General features: G+C 45.5%; 1 protein-coding gene across 1 annotated transcript; it reads left to right on the top strand.

Moving 5' to 3' along the window:
• The first annotated feature begins 36 nt into the window (after window positions 1-36).
• Window positions 37-27985, top strand: LOC121837460 (alkaline ceramidase 3-like). Its single transcript, XM_042293066.1, has 11 exons — window positions 37-153; window positions 1527-1637; window positions 1753-1805; window positions 1889-1941; window positions 5053-5134; window positions 11334-11369; window positions 11438-11493; window positions 16334-16435; window positions 16489-16593; window positions 27494-27539; window positions 27686-27985. Exons 1-11 carry the CDS (start codon window positions 57-59, stop codon window positions 27752-27754), a joined length of 810 nt encoding a protein of 269 aa, XP_042149000.1. The 5' UTR covers window positions 37-56; the 3' UTR covers window positions 27755-27985.
• Window positions 27986-27992: the final 7 nt, after the last annotated feature.

Consider the following 27992-nt stretch of genomic DNA (forward strand, 5'->3'; position numbering starts at 1 on the left):
CAACTAAAGAGATAATTTCGTCACTTCCGAGCAATGATTATTTCGTTTTTATAAAGATGGCGCCAGCCTTGGATGGCGTATGGGGCAAGCCGACATCTACTCTCGATTGGTGCGAGCGGAATTATGAAGTGACGGCGTACATTGCAGAGTTCTGTAAGTACCCTTGAGTACCTCGAGCACCGCTGCTGTTTCAATGAATCGTGCTTGGTGGCTCGGTTCTAGGAAGAGCGGATCCCCGACCTGTTGGTTCTCTGATGTTTCTGCCGCCGGAATTTAGTCAGCCTCAGTAAGCATCAGCTGTAGGTGAGAAGCCAGTGCTGTACAACCGGTAGCTTGGGGTCTTTAACATGCACCACGCAGTAGTGATACACGACCGCACGCCGGTACGATGCTCATCCCGGTCGAAACGGGCAGGGGTCCCTGGGTTCTGCAGCCCGAGCTTTCGCTCCCCCTGCTCCGAGCAGGTGCGCGCTAGCCCACTCGGCCACCGATCCCCCTTCATGGTTCGGGAAAAGAAGCTTCTGCGAAGGACTCGAGACATTGCAGATGGTTTAAAGCAGGGGCATGCCCCAAACGATGTCGACCGCCCCCCCCCCCCCCCCCCCTCCCCCCTCCTCGGAGGGCAATTTGACATAAGTGGACCCCCCGGTGCACAAGAAAGAGGAGTATGGGAGAATAGTATCCTTACAAATTTTGCCCCCCCCCCCCCCCCCCCCCCTTCAAAACGGAATTCTGGATCCGCCCCTGGTTTAAAGGGTATCTGGAGGATCGACCTGCTCTAGATATGCCGGCGACAAGGTTTTCTCAAATGATAAAAATGGATTTGGTACCCTCCCTGTCTTCCAGCTGGTCGAGCAAAAAGAGAAGACGTCGTTTTTGTATCAACCTTGGGATCAAGGACAATCCACAGTCGGAAGAAAGGCGACGTTTAGGGGAACCGTGTCTGTGTCACGGCCTCTCAGTGAGCCAATAGAACGTAGCGGAAGTTTTTGCCCTCCTATGTACCCAAATAGCCTGGTTGAATGGATCAGAGAAGCTTGTGAGTGCATTGTTTTCTTGCCACTCAATCTCTAACCCAGTTGCGTGCCCAGCTAGAAAACTGTGTATTTTTGGGGCGGGCTGCGCCAATAAAGCGCCACCCCTGCGCTAAAACCGAGGTTGTGGATGCGATTCAATAAACTGCAACACAGACAAAGTTGGGTCGCTTAATTTTGGCTCTCTCGCAAGGATCGAGTGGTGTTGCCTACACTCGGTGACAGATCAAGAACGAAGTGGAAGCTCCTCCCACTCTTTCCACTTTAGCAGAGCGAACGCTGGAGTGGAGGCGATCTCCTCTCCAGTGTTCACTCTGCTGAAGTGGAAAGAGGTGGGAGGAGCTTTCACTTCGTTCCTGAACTGTCACCGACTATAGGTATTTCCAACAGCTCTGTGATAGCCTCTTGTTTGTGCTTGGAGATGTAATCTTTTCTTGGGCTTGTCGTGGAATTTGTGTGAGACGTGCAATGCCATGGTTCTTTGCACTCCAGGGAACACGGTGAGCAACCTTGCCATGATAGTGCCCCCGGCATACGGAGCCATCCAAGCGTGGAGAAAGAACCTGGAAACTCGGCTCGTGCTGTGTTACGGATTCTTGCTCGGTGAGTCGTGCGGGACTTCTATGCACGCGCAGTTGAAAGCAGTCAGTCTGCGCTCACAAAAGAAGCAAAGGAAGGCTCCAAGTCTCGTGTCCTAACAATGTCTCTTCTCCACCAGTTGTTGGCATCGGATCGTGGTGTTTTCATATGACACTCTGGTTCGAGATGCAGGTAAGGAGGACGTTTATGGTCCGAGCTTGAGCTGTGGATTTATAAATCAACCAATGTTAACATACCACTAATCTCTGCCACAGCTTCTAGACGAACTGCCCATGGTTTGGGGAACCTTAATACTCGTCTACACCCTGTAAGTGTTTTTGTTTGTTATTAACCTGCTTGCACATACACAATTTGTGCGTAAATTTGTTGCATGCACCAGTGTCAGAAACACTAGAATCTTTTCCCGTGTTGAAGGCATGAAGGACGTGGTTTCCATTTGTAGAGGCACTGACACACGGTATATTTCCATGTACATGTTTCTTCTTTGTGGTGGTGTTTTTGTCATTTCTGCATTTTAAGCGGACTCGGGTACAGTTCCTTAACACCCGCCCTTTGCACACAGGCGCTGTGTCTCTCCTGTCAACATGGCAAGAGATACCCAACGTGTGATTTGGCTGTCGGGAGAGCTAGTCAGACCTTTTGGGCGGCTAGCTGATTGCCGACCATGTATTGAAAGGAGCAGGCCACTCATCGGCGACTCGTGTCGTCGGAGCCGCATGCATTGTTTTCTCAAAAGAAGCGTGAAAGTTTTAAGTGCTGCGTGGCACTTTTGAAAGGGCCCACTTCCAAAATAGTGTGGCCGAGGAATTGAAAACGATAGCCGGCACAGTAGCAGCCTCCTGCCAAAGTCGTGCGCTTGCAGTGTGGCATTCATATTAAAGAGTACTGTACCTAACAATCTCATTTGCTAACTGAAAAAAAAGAAAAAAAAAGACTTCTTTGCACATAAATGTCACCTCTCAATGTTAGCTCTACCGGCTTTCCTCTCTCTCACCACACTTGTCTTTCCTACACAGAGCTTAAGTTTATCTACTGAACAAGCTTGTAGCACTAGCTCCAATTCTGGCACCCAGGACAGCCATTGTTGGTATGGTATGAGGGCTGGACCAAGAAATAACTGGAAAAGGGACTTTTTAATGTGCCCGTCATATAAAATACTTTGGTAGGAGTACAATAGGCTCAAAGCGGACAGGATCTGGTACTTTTAAATGGCTGGGTGTCCTTTGTGGTTCCCTTGAATAGGCCAGTAACTAGCACCATCTCTCGGGTTGGCTGCATATTTGTGTGCATGCGGTTCGGTTGCGTTGTCCTGTCTTTTCTAATTGGAATGTATTTAAATGGGCTTTCAAAATTTAGTCAAGCGAAGCTGCCAGACACAATATTATTGTGACAGCGCCTGTGTCTCTCACTAGTCGCAATCACGCATTGCAGCGGTGCAGAATTAATGGTAAGGAAACTGGAGACACCAGAGGCACATTTAGTAGGCAATACTAAGATTGAAAGGTGGGCTAGTTAATACATTGTTGGAAGAAAGTGCCGAACAAGCGGGAACAAAGAAGTAGATGAAGACAAGGGGCGGGGGCAAGGCCAGTAAGCAGTCAAGTAGTTGGTAATGTGACAGTTGCTTAAGTGCCTCAAGATGCCGGATGTTAGCGACTTTATTTTTGCGGACTTAATATTTTGCGTTAAGTGTTGCAGAGGCATTTCGTTGGCACAAAGGTTTTTGTATTGTGATTGGAAAAGGTATGTATTGTGTTCGACGCTCTGGTATGCTGTATTCGCTTTATTTTTTGCCACTTTATTTTTGCGTGGTGAAAATTGTCATTTACGTTGCCAGCTGTGTTTCTCAAGTTACTCGAGAAACACGGTCGACAACAGGAAAATCGTTTATAAAAGGGGTGCCTAGTATTTCGTGAATAGTCAACAAGCTGTTAAATAGACGATATTGGCTCTTGAACAAGTTTCGTTTAAGTAATCTTCTCGGGACTTCCACGACAATCATTTAAAGCTCTGTTTAAAGGGCAGCTCCGGTCGATAACGAAACCAGACTGGTATCGCTTTAGTGGCAGGAGATATGATCACAGCCAAAATATTACGTCAAAGTGAAGCTGCATACTCCACTAAAACCGATTTTAAAGATGCGACCAGCTGATCTGTTAGTGCGTACGTCTTTTGTTTTTATTCTTTCGTTCTTGGTGTGATCAGTTGGTGAAAACAGGAGGTGATCCGTTCCACTGGATATCCTGAGCTTAGAAGCCATTGAGTTCAGGTGTTGGTGCCTTCAGTTGCTGAATGCAGACAGAATTTAGTTTTTGCTGAGATGTCTAGGGCCTTGATCACCCCAGTTTAATTGACTTGGAGTATCTTGCATCTCTGCATATGCATTAAGCATCTTGCATCCTCTGGGGTTGAGTGTGAAGAAAAACAGTAAATCAGGGCAGTCCTGTTAATGTTTTCGCTCTAAAACACCAAGTATGGTACAGCCACCTTATTTGAGGTTGCGGACTGTGTGGAATCGCCGCCACCATCCAAATCATAGTCGTCATCGTCATTGAATTCACTCGAAGAGCTGAGTTCAGCAGCAAAGTCATCATCGTCTTCACTCGACGAGCAAAACTCAACTTCTTCAAAGTCACTCGAGCTTTCTTCAGCGATCGCTTTTATTTTTGTGATGAAGTTCCGTGTGCTCCATTAGCTAGCGACACAATTTCTTTAAATGACTGTTACCAGCACAATTTTTTTTAATGACTGTTACCAGAGTATATTTTCATTTATCCTACCAACGGCACAGAAAAAAAGAAGACAACAACTAAAACGAGTGCTGCCATCTATGATCAGCACCGCAAACCATTCGGACGAGTGTAGCTCGTTCGTGGAATTAAGGGCTACCGGAAAAACCACTGGACAAGCTGAGCTCATCCGGGGTATTTTTTAACCAGAAAGCCGCCGCCGAGCTCAGCTTGTCCTCCGAGGCACTTAAAAGATGAAACCCACACCCTGCTGAAATGCCTCACGGTGATGTGGGCTTTTCTTTTTGTAAATAATAACTCATATGGAGTGTAGCGATTTGGACCCCTCTTGTTTCGTTTCATTTAGAAACATACCCAGAAACTAACGCTTGTTGTGGGTATTTTTAATTTTTTTTTTTTTTGGAATTTAACTTGGTATATTAGCATACATTCACTCTTTTCTGATAAAAAGAAACTTCATGGAAGTAAAAATCTTTTGTAGAGGCACAAAGCTTTATAAAATCATAATTTATCAGCACAAAAATTTGTCTCCTTCTTGACACGAGGAAACATCTGAACGAATTGCAGCTGTTGTCCTCAAACTAGATCGCTTGAAGATTGTCCATAGCAAGTGTTCATTGTACCCTCGAAACAGCAGTGTGACCTAACCCTGTTGTGGTGAATTCCAGGGCCGAAGTATCCAAGCCAGCGCATACGAACAACTACTACTTAATGGCAGGCCTCATACTTTATGGTACTGTCATCACCGCTGTAAGTTGTTTTGTCAAACTAGCTGCAACTCCATTTACGCTAGAAGCTCGTTAACAGAAGTCCCAAAAAATGTTATTTCTTTGCCCACACGCTAACACGCTGCTGTAGGCCTATTAGTACGGATTGGCTCGGCTGTTCGGCAGAACTCCTTATGCAAGCCTAATGTCTCCCTCTTGTGACGTTCGATTAATTTCGTCTGGTGCCTGACAGCATTTGCTAGTCGTGTGATCAGATAGGCTGCAGTTTCTGTGCACCATTGCCTGCAGTGACCACCATGAAAGCGTCGCTCTCGCGTCCCATTATACAGAAGCCATGGATCTGTCAATAAAAGGCGCCTGAAAATGCTGGAAAAATTGTATATACATATAAAATCAAGAATTATGCTGTTTTTTTTCTTCCGTTTTGTTGTTTTTCATAGTGTCCGCTATCAAGGTGGGGGAGCGTCATGGCGCGCAACTTTATTGTGACCTCAAAAATTTGTTTTTGCGAGCCTGGTGCGTTGCTCAAAACTTGAGAGCTAGGCCTCCCAGAGCAAAATGATGGGAAGGTACCTGGACAAACCTGATGCGTGGTGAACACCCGATGACTTCCAGCCAAATGGCTCGCAAGTTCTAACCCGTGGCTGTCCCCTTGGTACTGGAACGATTGTCGTAATCGCTATGTTCACATGATTTACAGAGTAGCGTAGCCGCTTTTACGGGAACCAACATCTTTTTCAGCATCACTGTGTACAAACAAACAAATGGAGCCAGGTGAAGCAAAGCAGTTGCTGTAGGACACTACGAAAACATGCACTCGCGCGATGCTTCGTAAGGCGTGTACTTGCAACAGTTGTTTGCGGTAAACTAAGTCGGTTGAGGAGCTTTTCGTATAAGCATCTCTCTAAATGCGAAGCGACTTTCACTCATCTGAATAGAGCTATACAGTGTAGGGAACCACTTGCACTGATCTCTATTATAGTGGACTGGATCGTGCATCGGGAGCCCGACATTGGCACCACCAGCAACCATTGCTTGACACCAGGCAATACATGCGAGTCTATGGGAGGAATCAATAAAAATTGAACTTTTTTAAGCTTGTCTCGTAAAGAAACTTTTATGAGGTTTTGCGGGAATAGTAAGTCAAATAAGTAACACACATCTCACTTTGCACATTTTCTCCATAGGGTTCAATGCATTCGCTGGTGTGAAGCAATGGCTGTCGGTAATATACCACTCCAGAGCTGTATATAGAGAGAGTTTGGCCAATGGGAGGAGACGGCGGGAGCCAGGGTTGAGCGGCGAAAGCATATTATTCCCGTAATGATCCTGCCAAGTAGAAATATCCGAGAGGACCTTGAATAGTGCAGCGCAGGTATTTTTTGTTTCTGGAGGAGGCTGAAAGTATGTAAATAGATATTTGTGAAAGGTTGATGGAAATGGGGAGTTTCAAGGTGCTGAGTGCGTTTACTGAGCCAGAAAAAGGTGACATTGAAGAGAAAAGTTTCTTGAAACATGTGGCAAAATTGGGAACATGGGGTGCGCTGTAGGCGTTGCCACCCCATTGTTGTATTTCTTGACACGCCTGACGGATGGCGCCGCAAATGCCAACAGGTTATATAAAGTTGCTTTTTTGGTCGTCACCTTCGTCTCGTGGTCTGTCACTGCCCGGTGCTACGGCACTGCGCACGCAGGTTTGGGGTTAGGGTCAAAACCCCTACAGAACCATGTCTTCAGTTTTGACCGTGTACTTTGTTGTGGCCGCGGCTGCGACGAAAAAAGATTGAGTGCATTCTGAATGTCATTGTGACGGCAACCGTCACGTGCGTTGCCCTCTCAGTTACGAGTTGCACATTCCAACTCTAGCGTGCTGAAATAAATTCTTGAATACATCTCTACCCAGAAATTGTGATTGGAGGATATAAGTTAAGCTCATTACCTCCGCTAGGGGAATGTTCGTGGCTGGTGGTTGGTCACAAGTGCTGTCAATCAACGCTCTCTATGTCATTGAAACAATTTTGGCCAATGACGCGCCCTTATTTTTGCCTTATTCTTACCAGTTAATGACTAAACTCTCTACATATACCGCTCCGTACCATTCGACCCCAGCAAAGCAAGCCTCGATCCGCAATCCTGCCTACCTGCAATAGACATCGGCAACTGCTTGTCACAAATGCCGGCAGCCATGTTTGCTATTGTTTGGCATCAAGGCGAATGTGGCGGCCTCTTGATATATTACAAGCGGCTATGACTTATATATTTCTCAAACGTGAAAATATGGTTAAAAAAAGACTATTGCGGCATGGAGAAGCAAGTTTACAACGAGCATTCCAGATGTCGGTGATCTCTTCGTCTAATGAGAGCTGAGAAGTGGTGCTTAAAAAACTAAGCCCCTTTTGCTAATGGGCGGGACCTAGAGCGAGGCTACCTCCACCTAAATTGCATCTTGCGGCGTAAATGATGCGCTAAAAATATGACATACATGTCCCATCTAGACACTTAAAAAGAATTTGTGATTCTACTTGAATGTCATTTTAAAAACAACTCTCTCGTGGGGAACACGGAGATAATGGGAACAAATTGCCTTAATTTAATTTGTTAAGGTTCTGCATCAAGACAGTGGTTTCACAATCTGCCTTAAACATAGTCGTACCCTTAGAGATATTGGCAAGTGGGAAACTCAAGTTTGTTAAACTTTTTATTTTAGCTTTCAGAGCAAAGTGAATGTAGCTGCCAACAGTTTTACAGCATTTTAAAGGCACCCAGCGAACACAAACAGCCATATAAATTCGCATATGATAGCAGTGGCAGCACCTTGAAAAAACTGCCTCACTGAGCAGGCATTGCTGGACAAAATAAATCCTATCTTCGCAGTCAAGTTATGCATTCGTGTTTATTTATTTCTGATAGTTCATTTTATGGTAGAATTGGGCACGCATTTGGGTTTTACAAAATGGTCTTTGTAATGCACATATGTCATACCATTGCCCCGGGTCTAGGAAAACTCGGAACAAAAGGCCTCCGAAAAAATGGCCCTGGAGAAAATGGCTTCGGAAAGACTGGTCTCGTAGAAAGGGCAGACTTGAAAAATATATTGTCAGTGGGCTTCATTCTTTTATGGAGTAAAGAATTTATTCTCATAGTTTGGGGCTGGCTAATTCTGAAGAAAGAAATTACAGTTGTTTTTGGTTTCTTTTTTCAGATTTGATAACTTCAATTGAACCTAAAGTGCCGTTCTATTCAAATTTCCTAATTTAGAATTATTTTTCACACGAGCAATATTTTAATAAATCATTTGCAGTCCAGATTGTTCCTCGTGTTAAGCCTGTTACAAGCCTGCATCGCATAGTTATCCTTGTCATTTTGTTATTAAACTGTCAGTGGCACTATAATATTGCACGTGCGGGAAAAAGATCCCATGGATGGCAGCTGAAGTGAGTGCTGCTCAATGGGCTCTCTGCCTCATGAGATGGAAAGAGCACAACTTCACCACATGAAAACGGGGCTGTGTTGTAAAATGACAAACTTTCAAGCGCATTCATTCTGGAATTTCTCGAACCGGTCACTTCTGGACATGGTGAATTGTCAGCTCAATTGTGTTTTTCAGGTAATTTCAGAAGGAAGTCGGGAGTGAAAGCCTAAATTCTTTTATATGAACAATGTTTCTTGATGAGACCTTATCACGTCGTACAATCCACATTTAGATTATGTTTACTGGAAAGCCACAATGACTACCTACGTTGATCTGGTCAAATTTGTGAAACCATATTTCTTCCGTTACCCGTTAATGCATAGTGATTGCGAAGGCTAAAGTTTGAGCGTGTTTCGATGCCCACATTGTAGACATTAACTTTGATTCTTCGGTGATAGACAAGCTTTTCTACTAAAAGCATCATTGGCTGCATTCTGTTTTGAACCCTGCCGTCTATTAGTTTTCTTAATCAAAGTAGGTACCAATAATAATAATAATAATAATGTCGTTGAGAAAAAAAATATGTTGGTAGTTCTTATGAAAAACCATTGCCCCCTGAAAGCAATGGCTTCAACCACTACTGCCCTATGTCGTTTGCAGCTTTGGGACCACTTTTTCCGGGACCATTTGTTCGGGAATCATTTGTCCTGTTTTCTCATTCGCCCTCATAGAAGATGCACTATTCCTGGTCACAGTACTGTTGAGACCGGTTATAACGAAGTCAACGGGAATCAGAAATCACTTTGCCATATCCACTTCTTCGTTATATCTGGACTCCATAGAAGTAACACACAAAAAAGAGATGACATGGTCCGTCACGGGCACATGTTTATTGTGCCTGCAGAAAGCGGTCGAGGCTTCCCTGCACGTACTCTCTGCTAAATCAAAGCTGCTTCTCGCAAACTGCGAGAAGCTCTGATCGAGAAAAGATCCTTCGAGCTACGTACGGACCGTGTCGACAGCTGCGACGGCCGCCGCGGAGGACGCTGGCGATGGACGGCATTCTTTACATTTATGCACACTTCATCCCAGATGGCACGCTTTTGATTCAAGGAGATTGCCTTCGTCTTTTCCGTCAAGGTGCCGGCGGTGCCGGGACTGTCCATTGTTGAGTGGCGATGACTCGGCAAATCAGTGCTTGAGCGTAGTTACTTTTGCTCAGAGAGCGACCACACTGACCAGCGACGCCGACACGAACACGAAGTAAACAAAGAAATGTGCACGGCACCGAGTGCGCGCTCAATCATCAATGTAGATTTAAGAGGGGGGGCAACTGCTTGATTTGGGTCATGTGGTTTGTGGGCTGCATTTGCAAAACGAGCTGCAGCCTCTAAGGAGTCACAACTTAAAAGCGTTCACTGTCTGCAAACCTGTCCACCCCTCTGCCCGGTTTACTCGCCACGCTGGTCACGCACAACCAAATGCAGGCGCATTAGCGCCAATCTGCCCTGGAGGCGTCCGCCATTAAATTGCAAGTGCTCTCCATGGTTGGAGTTGCTTCCCCTCTTAAGTCTAGGCTCTCTCCATCGGTAGGTTGTCGCTAGCGCTCCGAACGCCTTTATTGGCATGCCATGATGGCTTCTTCTGCGTGCGATGCAGAAAAGCCGCTTCTCAGATAGCAGACAACGATGCAGAGGCTGCTTCCGGCGGCCTTTGCATCATCGTCTGCGGCCCGTTTTGGGTGGCTGCTTGGTTGCAGCATCAAAGTGTGGTGGTCTGCGACTTGGTGCACTTTCCGAATTTGATTATTTCTTAAACTATCACAAAATTTCTCTTCGCTATATCCGTGCGAGCCACTCAATTTTATTTGCTAAAATCAGTGACAAATACGTTGAAAAAGTGCAAACGGGAATGGGAAATCGCGATCACTTTGTTGTAGCTGCTATCTTGTTATAACCGGTCTCAACAGTATTGCTCTGGAACTTTAGGTTTCATCTCTGTATGTGTGGAAAATTAAAGCAGTGTTTTTACACCATGAGGCACTGACTGAGGCAGACGGGTCGACAGCCGTTTTTCGTTAGACCTTTAGAAATTGGCATCACTTGTCGTGCCTGGCATATGCATTTAACGGAAGTATACTGGGTGAACCTGTTAGCACAAACACGACGTCAGTGCTTTTCCGCATTTGATTCGGACAGAGTATTGAATAAACTTTACACGACTTTTCACTGCACCCAACCAAATCTGACGTTTGTGTTTTGAGAGCATAAGGTTGGTCTGCCTTGGAGGTGTGGCAAAACTGCTTTATGCTGTAGATTAGAAGTGCGCAGTATCATTGCTAGCCTGGGGTCCATAATGTGCATCACACAGTAGTGATGCCTGCCAGTACTATGCTCATCCATATCGTGATGGGCGGGAGTGGGGTTCAAACCCCTGGGTTCTGCAGCATGAGCTTTCGCTCCACCTGCTCTGAGCTGTGGTGCACTAATATACTCTGCCACTGATCCCCCGTTCCACCACAGGTTTTATGGCATTCGTTTGATTTTCACGGAAAAAATGACAAAACTGGCGATGGCTGATTTACTCCAGTGCCTTATGTACATGTGGCTCTCATCTCTGACTGGCATTAAAGATATCAGGTTCTCACTTTCCGCTTCCTAGTTAAGAGTTTTCCCTTGGAATTCTAGACTGATACTGTGACAAGACAATTTTTCAGGCATAGATAAACTTGGTTACGTGTACTTTTGTTGATTTTATGTGGTTGGAATGCCCTGGCTTTTCCTGATGCAGCTCCCGGTTTGCTTTGCAGGTTTACCTGACAATCAAAGTTCCCGTGTTTCACCAGGTATTGTCCCGGTCAATGCACGGGAATGTCTGACCAGGCTCGCGACTAACTGCTCTGTTTCTTTGCAGGTCGCTTACGGGTTCCTGGTGGCCGTGACATTCTTCATGAGTCTTAGGCTAGCATGGTGAATATCTCGCTCAGATTATTCCGTAGAATGGTCTGGGAAACGTTACTAGAAAAACTCTGTTGAGAAACTCACCTTTGGAACTGGGACCCTCGCATTCACTGGAACCACTGCAAGCCAGATTCAATTACAGTGTTCCACCTTGGCAGTCACTTCATTCCACTAGTTCGTAGTTTGGCGGTTAGTTGGTGGTACATAATCTGTTTTGAGCCGGGGGCATTCAGAGAAGGCTTACTTTGCAGACGCAGATAAGATTTTTGTCTTTTTTGTTTTCGTCCCGGTATGTACAGTTCCCGGATTGGCCACTGTGGCAGAAACGGTAGCGCTATGATCTCGTCGAGCTATGTGCCAAAGTATGAATTGGAGCCAGTTCTCCAAAGCAGACTCTTATGGCAGTTTCCGAACTAAGCTCTTTGGGTGACCTTGGTTTTTGGCGTGGGTAACTTGGTGAAAACGCAAGCCACAAAAGGCTAAGTGACTGTGAGAACAATTAGTGAGTGACGGGCTTGAGTTGAGCTAGTTGCTGCCACTGATCTTTATTGTATTATCGCAGATAGAGGCTTGACTTACTGGGGTTGAGCGGAACCACCAACAGCCATCGCTCGACACCAGCTAATCCATGGGGCTCTAGGAGAGTAATGGGTTAAACTGCAATTTGTTACCTTAGCAGGTTGTTCTCGACGGTAAAACTTTTATTGTGTTTTCGGGGAATGACAGTTAATATCCTGGGAGAATTCCAATCTTTTTTTAAGTAAATGTATTGCGATTCAGGGTTGAGAGTTTCCACTTTGTTGGGCGTAAACTGCAATGCGGTTCAGTGAGACGAGGATTGCCGTGAGTCAATGTGGAGGCGTTCGTGATCTCGGAGTCATCGGAACTTAGCAGACGATAAGTTAGAATGCATTTACTGGGGGCATTCGTGTCGTTTTGAGGGCTTGTACATAGTACTTCTGATGCAAACTTTTGCTTTGACCTGCAGTGAGGGCTTCTGTGACTAACTTAAATTCGGAGCGTGTCATTTATTTGTTGCACGTGCCATTTATTTAGTGACTGAAGCAAGCGACGCCGGCACAGTCATTGGTGCTTCGGCAGATCTGATTTTTTTTTTAATCGGCCTTCGAATGCTTGACAAATACTGATTCGATTTCCAAACACCCGAAATAATGATCGCAGCACATAATAAAATACTCGTCTTCGAGCACCGCGTAGAAGGTTCAATATTCCTACTTTCGTGTGTTTCTCCCATAGACTCGTGTGTATTGCCCGGTGTCAAGACTCTCGATCTGCGATCCAGCCTACTGCTATAGAGATCAGTGGTTGGTGCATTGTACTAGGGCAGGGCCAGCTTGAACCTAAGGAGAAAAACGTGAAAATACAGAGATAGAAAAAGAAACAGAGATATGGTTTAATACTTCTTCCTCTTCGTGTACCTAGACTATTTGCTTCTCAATTCTGAGAGCCACATATAACCGCAGGTTGAAATTACCCGCATTTCAGCGGGACATGAAGCACCACACATGCTTCTTTTTTTGTGTAGAGCTTTATGAAACGCACGCTGATGCATGTTGCTTCTTTTTCTTTCATTTCCAAGCATTTCTTGTGCATACGGGCTTTTGTTTCTTGCAAGGATGGTGATGCTGTTCAATGCTGCATTGCATTTGCAGTGCAGCATTTTATGCATATCAGCTGATGCAGAGAGAAGTATGGGTACGGACTTGGTACGGGCTCTTGCCTTTCTGCGGTGCCGCGGCTCTCCTGAGCAAATAAAACATTACATTACAAGAAGACAAGAACTCAACAAAAAATCACGCTAGTACCCTACATTCATGGTATAACCTACGAATTAAGAAAGGTAGCCACAAAACAGGAGATTAAGGTTGTGTGTTCTGCACCAAAGAAGACGTATTCTTTGTGCTGCCAAATAAACCGCAACACCAGCCAGAGGAAAATGTGCTACATTCCTCACAAGACACGCCCCGTGTGACACGAGGGTTGCGTATCGCATTCTCCTATCGTGTGGCAAATGTTACAGTGGCCAAGCTGGCAGGTGCGTAAACGATGGGACAAGAGAGCACGCAGCATCTGTGAAGGGCGCTAGAGCGGGTCATCTACTATCTCAGTGGTTCTCAAATGGGGGTCCGCAGACCCTTTGGGGTCCGCGAAGGCATTCTAGGGGTCCGCGAAGCCATGCCTCATCAACCAAGCCCGGCAATAAAAATTGTCTTTTTTTCAGGTTGAGAAGAAACTTTCCAATTTTCGTGTGAGTTTTCCCGTGCATATGCCAATAAGAAAAGTTTACTTCATACTAGCCCTTTTATATCCATTTATCAAATTATTATTACAACTAACCTATACCTTTCCCTTCCCCTCACCACGAACGGGGTCCTCCATCATCTCCGCCGATCCAGAAAGGGTGCGTGAAACATCAGTGGTTGAGAACTATTGTACTAGTTTATTGCCGCACCTGTGAATTGTGGGATTGTTAGGTACTAACAGAAGTATCGATAGAGTAACCAAAGGGTTATCTCAACAGCGGCAGCGATCTCAAAACAGACTTCAAACTTAGTAGTGCAGTCCTCACATCTCCGCTGCAATATAGACAAACTTTAGGGCTGCATTACCTGGGTCAATTCGGTAGACACCTCCGTCCGTGCCAATGATCGACCACCTTGTCTCACTCTCGAATATAGCGGAAGATAAGACACACGTATCATAGTACGGACATAGTCCAAAAACATTTATTAAAATACTCTCAAAATGAACTACCACGTCTCCATCCAAGATGCCCCCCCCCACACCGGCAAGGAAAGGTACTTACCTGCTAAATGTGGGGTTCCGGAGAGCCAAGATCGGAGAAGTTGCCGGTACACGTCCTATCCTGTCGCAGTCAACGCACGAGTCCCTCTCCCTTAAGCGGGAAAACGAGAAGCAAAACCTCCTCGCCTGTCAGTAGTGATTAGCATCTGAGCAGGGGAAGCGAGAGAGTGAGGGGAGGGCCCTCCAAGACGGGATTCTCCGCTTCATGAACAGGTCGGAGCCCACGATGAAGGAGGCCGAGCGTTCCGACTTGCGGCCGGTATTACTGCCATGGGGGAAAGGAGATCACAAAATCCCCACAAAATGCATCGCAGCGTTCAGCAGCATCACCTTCCTTGCAAAAAAGAGAAGTGCTCATGCACGAGAGATGCTTGAGACTATGGCCATCGAAGAAAAAGAAGCAGCATGCATCAGCGCGCCCTCTGTCAAGCTCAACTCAAAAGGAAAACAGTATTCGCGGTGTTTCACGTGCCGCTGAAATTCGGGTCATTTCAAACTGAGGTTGTTTGTGGCTCTCAGGATTAAGAATGAAAAGAAGCAGATAGTCTAGGCGTGCAAAGAGAAAGACGTATGAAACCATGGTTAGTAGTCCAGCAGCACCTCCGTCTATTTTTCTATTTCTGTATTTTCACGTTTTCCATTCCCAAGCTCAAACTGGCCTTATCTTTTGACAAATAGTGTCACTGACGTAGCAGAGCTCTCACGCGACTGGCAACTTACTCGCGTTGGCTGGCGTAAGCAATCGTGTGACTAGAGTGACAAAATTGCCATATGTATGCATACGCATTGCTGTTGTAGCTCGCGGTACGAGCCGGGACGAAGAAACAATCGCATTGAGATTACTAACCCAAAAACAATAGATATCTAAAAACTTTGTTAGGTGTGAGTATGGACTCCTTCAAAAATAGCACCCTCTTATGGTCTATCTGAAAATACTGCACAGTGGCGTGCGCAAAAGACGCCATAGAAATGGGGAGCCTATCAATTGTGTCTCTTGGAAGTGAATATTATATCAGTTGTAGACTTGCCAGCTTGTTAGCGTTTTTTTGCTCACACCACTGTGCAGCAGTGGCGTAGGCAGGAGGCGGTTTGGGGGGCAAACTGCCCCCGCCCCCCAAATCACCACCTTTTTGTTTTTCTTTTTCTGTTAGTAAAGGAAGGCAAATATTGAATGACTACTGCCGGGGGTTGGGGACGGCTGTGTAAATACCTGTCAATTGTACAGTGCATCGACTACTATCTGCAAAGATGGAAGAAGGCCCCCTTAATTCGTTTGGTTGGAGTGGCTGGGATTTTTATAATGTTGAAAAGTTGAGCGCATTGGCAAAACAATCGCAGGTTAACGAGACGGGTACTCCAGAAAAGACAAAGAAATGATGCAGATTTTGTCGCTAGACCCGTAGAGTTGAACCTGCTGGTGAAATAATTGCGCAAACGGGTCATCTTTTTCCGTGTGTCCGTAATTTGCTTCTTTGTATGCGGATTATATTCTAGGAATTTCGTTAACTTTGTTGTTGAGGTTCAGCTACCGTAAAATATCGGGCAAGCACCCACTCAGAATTTGGAGGTAATTGCGAAAGAAATGGGGATGGGCGCTTGTCCGGTCATCAATTTCACATATAAATATATTGGGCATATTTTCTCAGATCTTACAAATCTGTGAATAGGTGCTTAGTGTGGAATGGGCGACTGCACGGTATTCTACGGTAGATGGGAGCTTTTGTGTTGTCTCTAGTTAAGAAATGTGGGGCTTGTAGCTGAGAAGAAGAAAGCACCAATGCATCGCATTTCTTGACCGGCAACATTCGCCGTGAAGAGCACGACGATTGGCAGAGGGAATTCAGCTCTCAGCGATGGCAGCGCGTGTCTCCCCTCTGGAAAGCAGTCTTGCGATCAGGAAGGAGCGTTTCATTTGGCGGACGACGTGTCGGAGTCATTTCTTCTCGGCATATGGCGCTTGCCAGGTGTTATGCGGCTTTCTTTAGACAGAAGTAGCGACTTCTTTATGCTTTTGATGTTTCAGGCAGCAGTATTTTGAGGTGTGGCTGTTTGCTGCGGCCACCCTCTTGTACCTGACGGGGTTCCTCGTCTGGAACGTAGACAACAGCTTCTGCGCAGAGCTGAGGTGAGTGCCCCGCAAGGGCCAGGGGTTGGGGCTCACAACCCACTCTCTGCCAGCTCTGCCCGGGCCAGTCTGCCGCCCCTGGTGGTGCCCTTCTCGCAGTTCCACGCTCTCTGGCACTGCTTTGCTGGCTACGGCGCCTACATCAGCATACTCTACTGGTGAGCTAGCAAAGACAATTGTGTGGCAGTGACGCTGGCAGCGCGATTATTTGGTGATATCTTTTATAGTACTTTTTCAAGTATGTGCTGCTCTTGTTGTTTTCTTTGTACACTTGTATACCCATCCTAGCATAGCTTTAACAGAGGCTGATAGTATTTTGGAATAAAAAATAATAATAAAAAAAGTTGCTGAGTACTATGGCACTGGTGGACCGAACTGGTATGAGCGGACTGGCAGCATAAAGGGCTCTTTCTGAAGACGCTCGAATCGGCAGATGGGCGTAATTCGCACTGAGATGTTATTATAAAGAAGTGCAGCTTGTGCTGGGAAGCTGTTACAAGGTAGAGGCACGTGCTCTCTACCTCCGAGTTCGACACCCGTCACTGCTTTTAATGCGAAAGCATTAACTGGTCCCATGAAGCAAGCCAACGTCATCAGCCGCGCCAAACGGCAGATAAATTCCCGAAGCCGCGATCTGAGGCATCCCAGCTTTGAAACCATGCAGAAAGCCACGCAAGATGTCAGTGATACGAAGCTGCCGTGCGTCAGTTGTAATTCTGCCTCCCCATGGCACTGCGTGTCCGCGAGACAGGGGCTCCACCGCTCCACGCCCAAAATCAGCGTGGTAAGGAGAGCGCCCGCGCTCGACCGTCGACGCACGTACACCGCAGACGAGGTAAGGGCGCGGAGGAACGGCGTACATGCTTTCGCATTCGCAACTCATAAGAAGTGCTTAGGTGTACTTTGAGCCTTTTTTTTACAAGGATTCAAAGGGGGGGGTGCAACAATTTCCGGACTTGGGTCGAAAATTTGTGGAAGTTGCCCTCTGACACTTCTTCTGAAGTTAAGAACAGAAAACCGATTTCGCCTGCTTGTCCTAGTTGTTGTGTAAAAAAAAAAAAGGTAAATATTGGCATTTCTGGCACTCCTCAACTCACTCCCAGTCTTCAGGGTCACACCTGGTCCCCCTCCTAGTGACGTCATTCGGAGTACTATGTAGCTTCCCGTGTGCTCTCTCGGAGGACGCTGTCTCTCCCTCTCTCTGCTGACATTAGCAGGCGTTACACTGCAGCTTAGAGCCGAGCGAGGTCACGTAAGCTTTTCGCCGTAGTTCTTTGGCCGCCACTCGTGGCTGCAGGTGAGGGAAAAAGCTAGACTTTTGCTTTATGATTATGCAGCGGAATCGCTACATTTTTTTAATGAAGGAGATGTTTTCTCTATCCTCTGGGACACGATAAACAACGTAAAAATGACGAGATGCAAATTCTTTTAATTTTAAAATTGTTGCACCCCCTTTAAGAGTTAGTCTTTTTTTGGCACGTAAATTCCCCAATTTTGATTCAATTAAAAGTTGCAATGTGAAGCAGTTGAGGGTCATAACCTCTGGGACGGTGCACATTGTAATGTGCTCCGTCCCGGAGGTCAGAAGCCGAGGAGTAGGTACAAAGAGGGCAGTCCAGGAGGCCAACGGGACCATCGAGAGACTGAGGTCTAAGGACGTATGTGAGGTTACGAATGTGAACAGGGAGAATCCAATCCCCCCGTTGTGCCGAGACGGCATCCCCTGTAGGAAACCGACAGGGATGCAGGTGGGGCGAAGGACAGGCAGGATGGCAAAGGAGCCCGCAGAGCCTTCTGGTAGCAGGCTCAAATGCGAATAAGAAGGCTAGGAGGAAGCCTCACAGAAGGAAAAAGAACTGACTCAATAGGGGGATTTATAAACATGCAGGGAGGTGGGGGGGGGGGGGGGGGGGCAGAAATAGATTGAAGTGGGTGGGGTTTGCGGAACAATTAAACAATGGAGATTTTGTAGTGCATGGTTTGGCAGAGACTCATCTTAGACTTGGCAGGTTATTTCTGGGTGCAATGCAATCGACGGGAAGGGGAATGGAAAGGAGATGGATTGGGAGCGCTAGTGAAAGGACAGGGCTGGGAAAGGGTGAGAGTAAGTGCAGGAACACATGTGGTTAAAAGGTGATGTGGAGGTTTAGACACGCTCATACGATTTATATATCTGAAAACTGGAACTAATTCGAGGGAGGAAAATGCGCAGCACTTGATGTGTACTTCCAAAGATGTCGGAGAAATAGGAAGTAATTGGGAAATAATTATCTTAGGAGACATCAATGCACACTTGGAAGACTTTGATGAATATACAGATTCTACAGGGAGGAGGCTACAAGAATTCTGCGATGCTCTTGATCTAGTCTTGTTAACGCCCAAATAAAATCCGACGGAAAAATAATGTGGGAGAGAAACAATTCACACTCAACAATTGATTACTGTCTAATGTCTAGCAAATTGTATAACATATTAGGACACATCGAAAGAGATGAGAAAGGCACGAAAATCTTAGAAAGTGATCCTAAGCAACTTAAAATAAAGTTTGGTACAGCAGAACCACAAAGACCAATTCTTGAAGGAAAAAGTGGTTTGGCCCTAAGCGATGCCCAACTACAAGAAGTAGTATCAAAACGAATTGAGACCATTGTATCTAGACAACTGGATGGACATATGACGATTTAGTAAACACTTTTAAAAGAGAATTAGACAAGTTCTGAAAGAGGAAGAAGGAAAAGAAAACGCACACCAAAAGGCTGGTGGGACAGTGAAGTTAAGGCGCCTCGAGGGAACACGGATGGGCAAAGAAAAAAGGGGATGCATCCGCTGAGGTAGCATCGAAATGGAATACATTTCAGGAAAGAAGAAGAGAGGCATCTGCTCTCATCCAGGCCAAGATTGGTAGGGCTGGAGTGCAATGGATGATGGAAGTAAATCAAAATGATAGGAATGCAGCAAATTGGTTCTGGGAGCACATTAATGCGCAGGGGAGAAGAACAGAAGGGTTCCATTTTTCATTGACCACGCAAGAGGGGATGAGTGTAAGGGGCGAGGAGGCAAAGGAATTTACTAGACAAACTATCGAGGCAACATTCGCAGAACTTGAACTGAACGAGATTGTACAGAACCCGAACAGCAACATGGCACAAGCTGAGTACACTAGCGAGACAACTGAGAGGACCATGAGGGAATGGGGCAGAGCAGAAAGTAAAGTACCTGCTGCAACGGCAACAGGCCCAGATGGCATAGGAATGAGACTAGTCGAGACACTAGGAACAAAAAGCAAATAAAGCTAAGACAAGCAACTTATCAAATATTAATGGTCGAGATTAACAATGATTGAAGACTAAACAGAATGAGATTACTATATAAAGGCAAGGTAAATAAGGATAGCATAATATCATACCGCCCAATAACAGTAACTTCGGTCCTGTACAGAGTAGTGAGGCAGGTAGTTAAAATGAGAATGGAAGAATGGACCCAAGCCTTGTAGGTGAGCTACTGAACGGGTTCCGAAGAGATAGAAGGTTGGATGATAGCTTTTTCATCATAACTCAATGTATAGAGGTGGCACGGATGAGTAAAAAACCGTTATGGTTGGCATTTCTAGACATTGAAGGGGCGTACAACAGTGTGAGCCAGGAAAAATTCTGGGTGCAGCTGAGAGAGTATGATTTCGATACCCATTTGACTAGGCTTTTACAACGGGTATATGCAAATAATAAAGTTGTTATAGCATGGGAAACCGGAATAACGGACCCGGCAAAAATAAAAGAGGACTCGGACAGGGCTGTCCCCTATCACCTCTACTTTTTTGCGATATACTTGAGTAGAATGGAAAAGAAATTAGAAGATTGCAATTTAGATTTTGATGTGACATATATGGAGAGAGGGGGAAAAGTAAACCAAGTTATACCAGGAATGTTCTACGCAGACGACATTGTACTGTTGGCACATAGCCGGGATAGGTTACACGAGCTGACTAAGAACTGTGGAGACGAAAGAGAGTCTCTGGGCCTGAAGTTCAGCAGCGACAAGTTGGAAATAATGGTTTATAACGATAAGAAGGGGGACCCGCTGAACATTCAAGATCTTTTAAATGTAAAGATGTATAAATACCTAGGATTATGGCTGAATGCGGGAAAACAATACTTAGAACAACAGAACGAAAATATGCTGAAGAAAGGAAAAAGGAATGCAGCGATTATGAAGCATAGGGCACTATAGAATTACAATAGATAAGAATTATTCTTAAGGGAATACGGAAAGGAGTCATGGTGCCGGGGTTGTCTTCTGACAATGCATGCGTAAAATCTGAGGTCCAGTCGAGCTTAGAGGCACGGCAGAGGAGCGTGGGCAGACTGGTTCTGGGGGAACATGGGACTACACCAAACGAGGGACTGCAGGGAGACATGGGCATCTTTCGAGGCTAGAGAGGCGATCAGTAGGTTGAAATTCAAACTAATACTAGACACAGTTGAGGATATATGATGGGTGAGAAAGGTATATAAGCATCTATACATGAAAATTTTGAACATTAAGTGGACAAATCGAACCCGAAAACTAAAATGCAAATACCAACAAAGCCGAAAGAAAGGTGTGGGAGGAAAGAATGCAGGAAAAATCAGCCTTAACTTCGTATAGGGGACGAAAACAGGAAATAAGGAAGGAACGTTGGTTCAATAATTCACGGGGGAGCTCGTCGTTATTCGAGGCTAGAACTGGAGCATTGACGACTAGGACACATAGGACAAAGTATGAGTAAATGAATACGCGGCATGCCTTATGCCAAGGGGAAGACGAGACAACAGAACATGTGGTGTTGAGGTGCACGGTGCTAGCTCCCGCCCTCTTGGAGATGGCGATGGATGTAGCCGGAGCGCTGGGGTTGGCAGACGAGAATGGAAGAATGGATGCATTTTAATAACATAGAGGAGATTGGAAGACTGGTGCAGTGATGGAAGTGCTGTGCCATTTGCATTAAATTGCACCATGAAGGGAGGTCTGCTACATCTTGCGCCAAAATGCCACTTTCGATGAGAATTGCGCTACACCTGCGCCGAGATAGGCTTAAAGCAAGAAATTTATGTATTTTATTATTGGTCGACCCCATTATTCAGAGAAGTAAAAGGAAAGAAAAAATGTACAAATATGAATTTCACAGCGTCTCTACTCACCGTATAGTTTGTTCCGTCTTAGGTCAGAGTACAGCCGAAGGCTCGAACACATACAACCACAAAAACACACGCCAAAAGCGCAAGTCACGGGACATTCGCCGCATTTGGCCGATGAAAGAATGCATACAAGGAGATGACGAATATCATGATGTCGCACTTTGATGCTGCGAATCAACTGGCCAGAGCTGCTGATGCTGGGCATCAACCGCTCTATCCAGTTGATGCGCTGGCTGGTTAATTGCCGATATCAATTAAATTTCCAGACGATTTCGTCGATGTCAGGAACTAAGAGTCTCCGAGAAAGCTTTTGCAAAATTGTAGGATGGCCGATTGTGGCTACTGTCACAAAAGAGAACCAGGGTCTTGTACTCCTGATAAGATCACTTGATTCTCATGTCTGCCACATGCCCTCATTCCGTGGCTGCAGAGTATTGTGGCTCTTGTGCAGCTTGCGTCAACCCTCATCGCCTCTCACCAGCGTGCGCGTGCCGAGCTTCACCGCTTTGCACCGGAGTGCTAGGAGCAACGGCTTACCTGAAGGAGCGCCTGGCTTAGCGCAATAGGCATGCAAATTATGCTCAGGATTATTACAGGTCGACCTTCTTTTTCCTAACTGTAAATTAATCTCTAATTAAAAAAAAAGATAAGGAGGGAAGGGAATGAGAGTCTATATATATTTAAATGAATACAGTAGTCACAGTAGTTTCTGTGCAGCTGTCTATCGAAAGAGTAGTGAACTTTGACGTAACTCTGGTTCCTACACCGCTACAGAGCAGTGTCACCTTTAAAGGGGCGATGCAACAATTTTTGTACTTTGCGCAAATACTGCTTAAAACAAATCCCTGACATTAATGACCTATGAAACACGCGTTCGTTTTTCACCCCACGCAATACAAGTTCTAGAAAAAAATTGAAGAAAAACGGGCACCATTCACCCCCCAACTCGCAGCCAGAACAAGCGGCCACGTGATCTGGAGCCGATTATATGCCGCCAATGTTGATCATAGCCACGCGCTGGGGTTGGCAAAGCACAGCACTCGCGCTGAGTTCCAGACATTGTTATGGCTCGGCTATTGTCGTCGTTGCAGCGATTGGACATGGGCCACTACCCGAATGCATGTCGAGGCATCGATTGTCACGAGCCCAGATCGAATGCGTACACAGTCTTCGCGTCCACTGTGTGAGCAGCATTTGAATATCGTCATCGCAAAACTCGGATGACGCATTCCCGGGGATCGTACTGTTGCCATTGTCCCCACAGCTCCGTCATCAAATTTTGCGATGGAGCAGAAGGCGGCTTTGGAAGGAGAGACTGAAAGAAAAGCTCCGCTTTCATCCTTTGAATTACGCCGCGACGAAGACTCTTCTTTTGTCAGTGGTGTTGCGTTCGAGTATTCTTGGGTCCCACTAGTGCCAGGAAGCTGGTGTAAAGTAAGAAATATTCCTACCCCAAAGTCGTTGCACAACCCCTTTAAAGCACAAGTGTAGCCTTTTATTCTATGTTTGGGTTTATGCAGTTTATAATATTAGAGTCTATGATATAGAGTTTATAATATTCTATGTTTGGGTTTTTGCAGTTTATAATATTAGAGTCGAGTTTGGTAGGCTCATTAAATTTATGGGGCGCTTTTCTATTGGTAGACGTGTTAGCATGTTATATAAAAAATATATATATATATATTTACAGGCTAAACAAACCACTGAGTGTAAACTAAAGAGGGGAGAGGGGATTTGTCTCAATGTACTATGTACCATTTTTAATACCCATTGTTAATTAAACCTCTGACCAGAGCCTTATTTAAGAAGACTGTGTTCCTTTTACGGCCTGTCTATTCTTATCACAAACGGTAATAGGTAACATGCTCGAGTATCAAATAGGAACCCACAATCACCATCATAAATGAACTCATTTAGAGATACAATAATTTTTTTCATTCTCAAGTGATGTGCTAACAGATGTTGGCATCTGCTCCAAAAGCCTCAGTAGCTGCTCCAAACCAATATTTTGCCTGCTACAGAACCTGCTACAAAAGGTCAAATGCCACTTTCATCACTGCTGGTGGAAATTATCTAGGAGGAATTGAGTGATATACAACTAACTGACACAGCTGGAGATTGGTGGGACAGGGTAAAATTGGCACTCCCTCCCGCGTGGCTCCAGCCCAAAGTCTCCACCCTATCCTCCAGTGGGGCCTGTGCCGGCGCGACACTGACTGACTAGGTGTGACCAGAGCGAAATTGGCGACTCCCTCGCCGGAGGGTGATGTTTTTCGTTCTCTTGCCCGATTTCCCAAAGGTCACCCAGGTGATAGGTGGTGAAAATTGGTCTTAGAAGGGTGGGAGGAATCATATGTTTGCTTTTATAGACTTAGGCTAGGTGGTGCAAGCTACCGCCCGTCACAGAGGGTATAGCCATTAAGGGGACACACCCCCTGCTGTAAGGGTCAACTTTTGAACCCTTGGCTTAAAATAATGAAATTTACAGGGTAGGCTGGTGGTCATGCTAGAGGGTGCATAAAAAATTTCAGGTCTGTCAGTTAGATGGAAAGGAAATTAGAGCAGCTTCTATCAGCAATACGACTACATTGTTTAGTTAATCTATCGTCAGAAAACTATCACAATATTCAAGATTTTATTTGCTAGATATGTAGTGGAATGCCTAGAAGGTGCGGCTATGAAAAGTTTTTTGTAAAAATCATTTATTACTAAATTTTTTCTTCTGCAAAATTGGTCAACTTTTTAGTCTTCTGTGTCTTCGACAAAATGTCAATATTTTTTTATAAAAGACATCTGTAAAGTGACACAAAATTTCCATAGCCACATTCCTCATTAAATTTCAGCCGGGAAAAGTGAAGAACGAGCCTTCCCTGTATTGCCATTATCCAACGATGGATTGACTAAAATGGAATTTATACAAAAAGTTGAACAGAGAAGAATGCATTCAAGGTAGTGATACAAAACTATAGATAAATTGACTATCGATAGTGTTGCAGAACTATCGATAGTAGACTATTAATAGTACTATCGATACTTTTTTTTATAGTTTTTCGATAATGGACTTTCGATAGTACCATCGAAAATTTTTCGAAAGTCGATTATCGATAGTACTATTGATAGTGTATCAATAGCCGACTATCGATAGTTTTTTTACTATCGATAGTCAGATTTGTGGTGACTATCGATGCTATCGATAGTACTATCGATAGTTTTGCATTACTAGAGCGAACACAGTTGCCGAACCGCTGCTTGCCTCCCTTCCTCCTCTCTTCACCCAAACTCCCGTCTTCGTCATCACTGAAAGCTGAACCAAAGTTGGGATGGTAAGTGCTTGGGCTAGTTGGTGTCCCATTTGAAAAAAAAATGAAGCGAGAAAAACTGAAGAAGGATCAACGCAAACTGCTAGTGTCGCAAAACTATCGATAGTGAACCGTCGACAGTACTATCAATAGGTTTACAATAGTCAACTATCGATAGTTTATCTATAGTTAATTAACGATAATTTTCTGATAATCGGCTATCGATAGTACTATCCATAGCTTTTCGATAGCCGACTATCGAAAAGCTATGGATAATACTATCGATAGTTTTTCAATAGCCGACTATAGATAGTACTACTATCGATAATTTTTCGGTAGTCGACTTTCGATAGTACTATCGATAGTTTTTTACTATAGATAGTCAGATTCCTGGCGAATATTGATACTATCGATAGTACTATCGATAGTTTTGCACCACTAGTGCAAAGTGCTCCAAACATTACCTTTTCTTTAGCTTCGGTGGGCAGAAAATAATTGATAAAAAATTAACTATGCAGTGTAAACTAATTAAACTTTTTGGGAATACTCTCTAGATGTTGGTGGATGTAAATATGTCATTTTTCAAACTCAACTTTTTTTGCAAAACTTTTTTTCTTCTTCTGGGTAGTGTCTCCCCTTAACATCCATCCGTCCATTCATTCGGCCACGATGTGACGTCACAAGGGTGTTGCGGTACAACAAATCATCTGCAATCAGCTGCAGCCCCACCGCAACGGGATGTCATGAGGGTGCTGCGTCAGTGTTCCTTGACTAAAAGCTAACCCGCTTGGCGCCCGCCAAGAAACAGCTGGTCGTATCTTTAAAAATGGTTTTAGTGGTGTGTGCGGCTTCGAATTGGCGTAATATTTCAACTGCGATCATGGTTTGTGCCACTAAAGCGATATCAGTCATTTCTTTTGGTTTCGTTTTCGACCGAAGTTGCCCCTGACAGGACTGAACTTCTTTTGCGTTAAAAGGGCACAAGACGACTGAATGACATTTTGCATAGTCTGCTGGCACAGCCCTGGCCCGGAAAGTCGACAAATTGTCTGGCCGGCCCGAAGGCTAACGCAAAGTGGCCATCTACACTCTCCACATCACTACTTAGAGAGCGGAGATGCTTGACGTAGAGATGTCACGCATCTCTACTGGTGAGGGCCACGTGACCTTCCCTTTCTTGGCATTGTTTCTGTTCGTCGATCGTCAAGCTGATCGCTCCGCAAGCGGGTAGGCTCTGCCGCCGCCAAGCGGCGTTTACGGGTGGGCTAAGTGGGTTAACATTTTTGTAATGAGCCGGCGTGAATGCACCGGGGGGGGGGGTGGGTTAAATGCGCCCCCGTTATAGCCAAGAAAATGCGAAAAAGAAAAAAGTCACGCGACCTTTAGCAACAGAAATGTGTGTGACGTGGAGAAACGACATCACTGGAGCATCATGTGACCCCCCCCCCCCCCCCCCCCCGGTTGATGCTGCGGCGTCTACATCACTCCTCCATGCCCTCCCTTTTGCAGATAGAGTCACTTTGTAGCATAAAGAAATCAGGGGTAAAGAACAGAGTCGTTGGCATGGAAACATATAGGTGGAGATACGTGAAATAGAAGGTCATTGATGCAAATTAGAAAAAGTAAGGAGCCGAGAGAAATTAGCGCGTTTTCGGGGTTCCTGAGCTAAACGAGGAGAGAGTGGGGCAAGTTAAAGCCTCCCAGAAATCAGAAATCCTCGGTGTGCCTGTGTCGCGTAACTGTACGTTTTGATAACGTCTTTAACCCTTTCATGGTCGCATTTTTTGTCCAAAGACGTGCCCCCGTGGTCGGGTTTTTTTTACTGGATGTGATAGCAAAGAGTATACACTAGTTTATTGTCGCATAAAAAAATGTAAGACTTAAAATAAATAGTACACACGCTTCAAAACATCTGCGGCACACTCGCTGGAAGCTGAACAAAACAAAAACAACTAAAACTTCAACGCACCCGCTTCTGAGACGGTCTAGCAGACGGTGCGGCTGTATGTCAGACTCCGGACTCTGAACTGAGCTGGTTTCCGGTTGTTCGTCGGATGTCGAGCTGTCATCCGACTCAGAGCCGGACAAGGATTCAAAGTCTGAACCTGAAGAGCCATCGCTCCAATCTCCACTACGCTACCCCCGAGCAGCCAGCACAGGCGGCCGTCTCAAAAGTATCACTTGCACAGAGCGTCCAGTTTCGCAATTTCAAAAAGCCGCGCCCAAACAAACACTACCGGAGTTATAGGGTCGTAGTTGCCTATGAACCCACCAGATGGCAGCACGTCCCCGCGAACGCGCCCGTTCAAGCAGAGGCGCGAATTTTTGAATGAGCAGTCGCGTACGTACCGGTACGTCAGCAACCATGCGGGACGCTGCCGCGCTGACGTATAGATATGTCAGTGACCATGAAAGGGTTAAATACAAAACTACCTTTCACGAAGCTGTTTCATTGAAACATCTTGCTGTATTTCTGCACCCATTAGATGGGGGCTGGTGAGGGGCTGCAGAGAGGGACATAAATTGGATAGGTCCTGGAAGCATAAAAGGACAAGCTTAACATGGAAGGCTTCTCTCATTTACAGTTGTCAAGCCCGGCTGTCTCATTTGAAACAAGAGTGCCGAATGAAGGTATGTCCTTGAGGAATGTGATGCAGAGAAGGGGACGGACGCCTTTTTTTTCTGTCTTACGGTAGCCTCGCTGCAACTCTATCGGACGAGAGTTTTTCGGTGTCAAGTCTCATTGAGAGCAACTTGCCTGTTCTCGGTGCTTTCAGCTTGGACCTGTGGGCCTAGAAATCCAAGTTGGCAAGAGCAGGAGACCTTCAAGACCAAAGTCCCAATGATGGCCGAGCTGTTCTTTCCTGCGCCAAAACGTGGACGAGCAGACCCCGAGCCATATGCTCGCTGTGACGAACGGGTGTTGGCCCGTGCGATGGCATTTCGTTTCCCGCGCGTGGAACTTAAAAATGCGGCATATACTCCCACACTGCCCGTTTTTGGCGCGGTGTCGCTACAAACGCCTTAGCATTGTATACTTTATGCCTCTTTTAAAATGTTGACCTTTTGTAGTCACTCGTTTTG

This window comes from Ixodes scapularis, unplaced genomic scaffold (assembly GCF_016920785.2).
Source record: "Ixodes scapularis isolate PalLabHiFi unplaced genomic scaffold, ASM1692078v2 PGA_scaffold41__6_contigs__length_2269736, whole genome shotgun sequence".
NCBI classification, from domain to species: Eukaryota; Metazoa; Arthropoda; class Arachnida; order Ixodida; family Ixodidae; genus Ixodes; species Ixodes scapularis.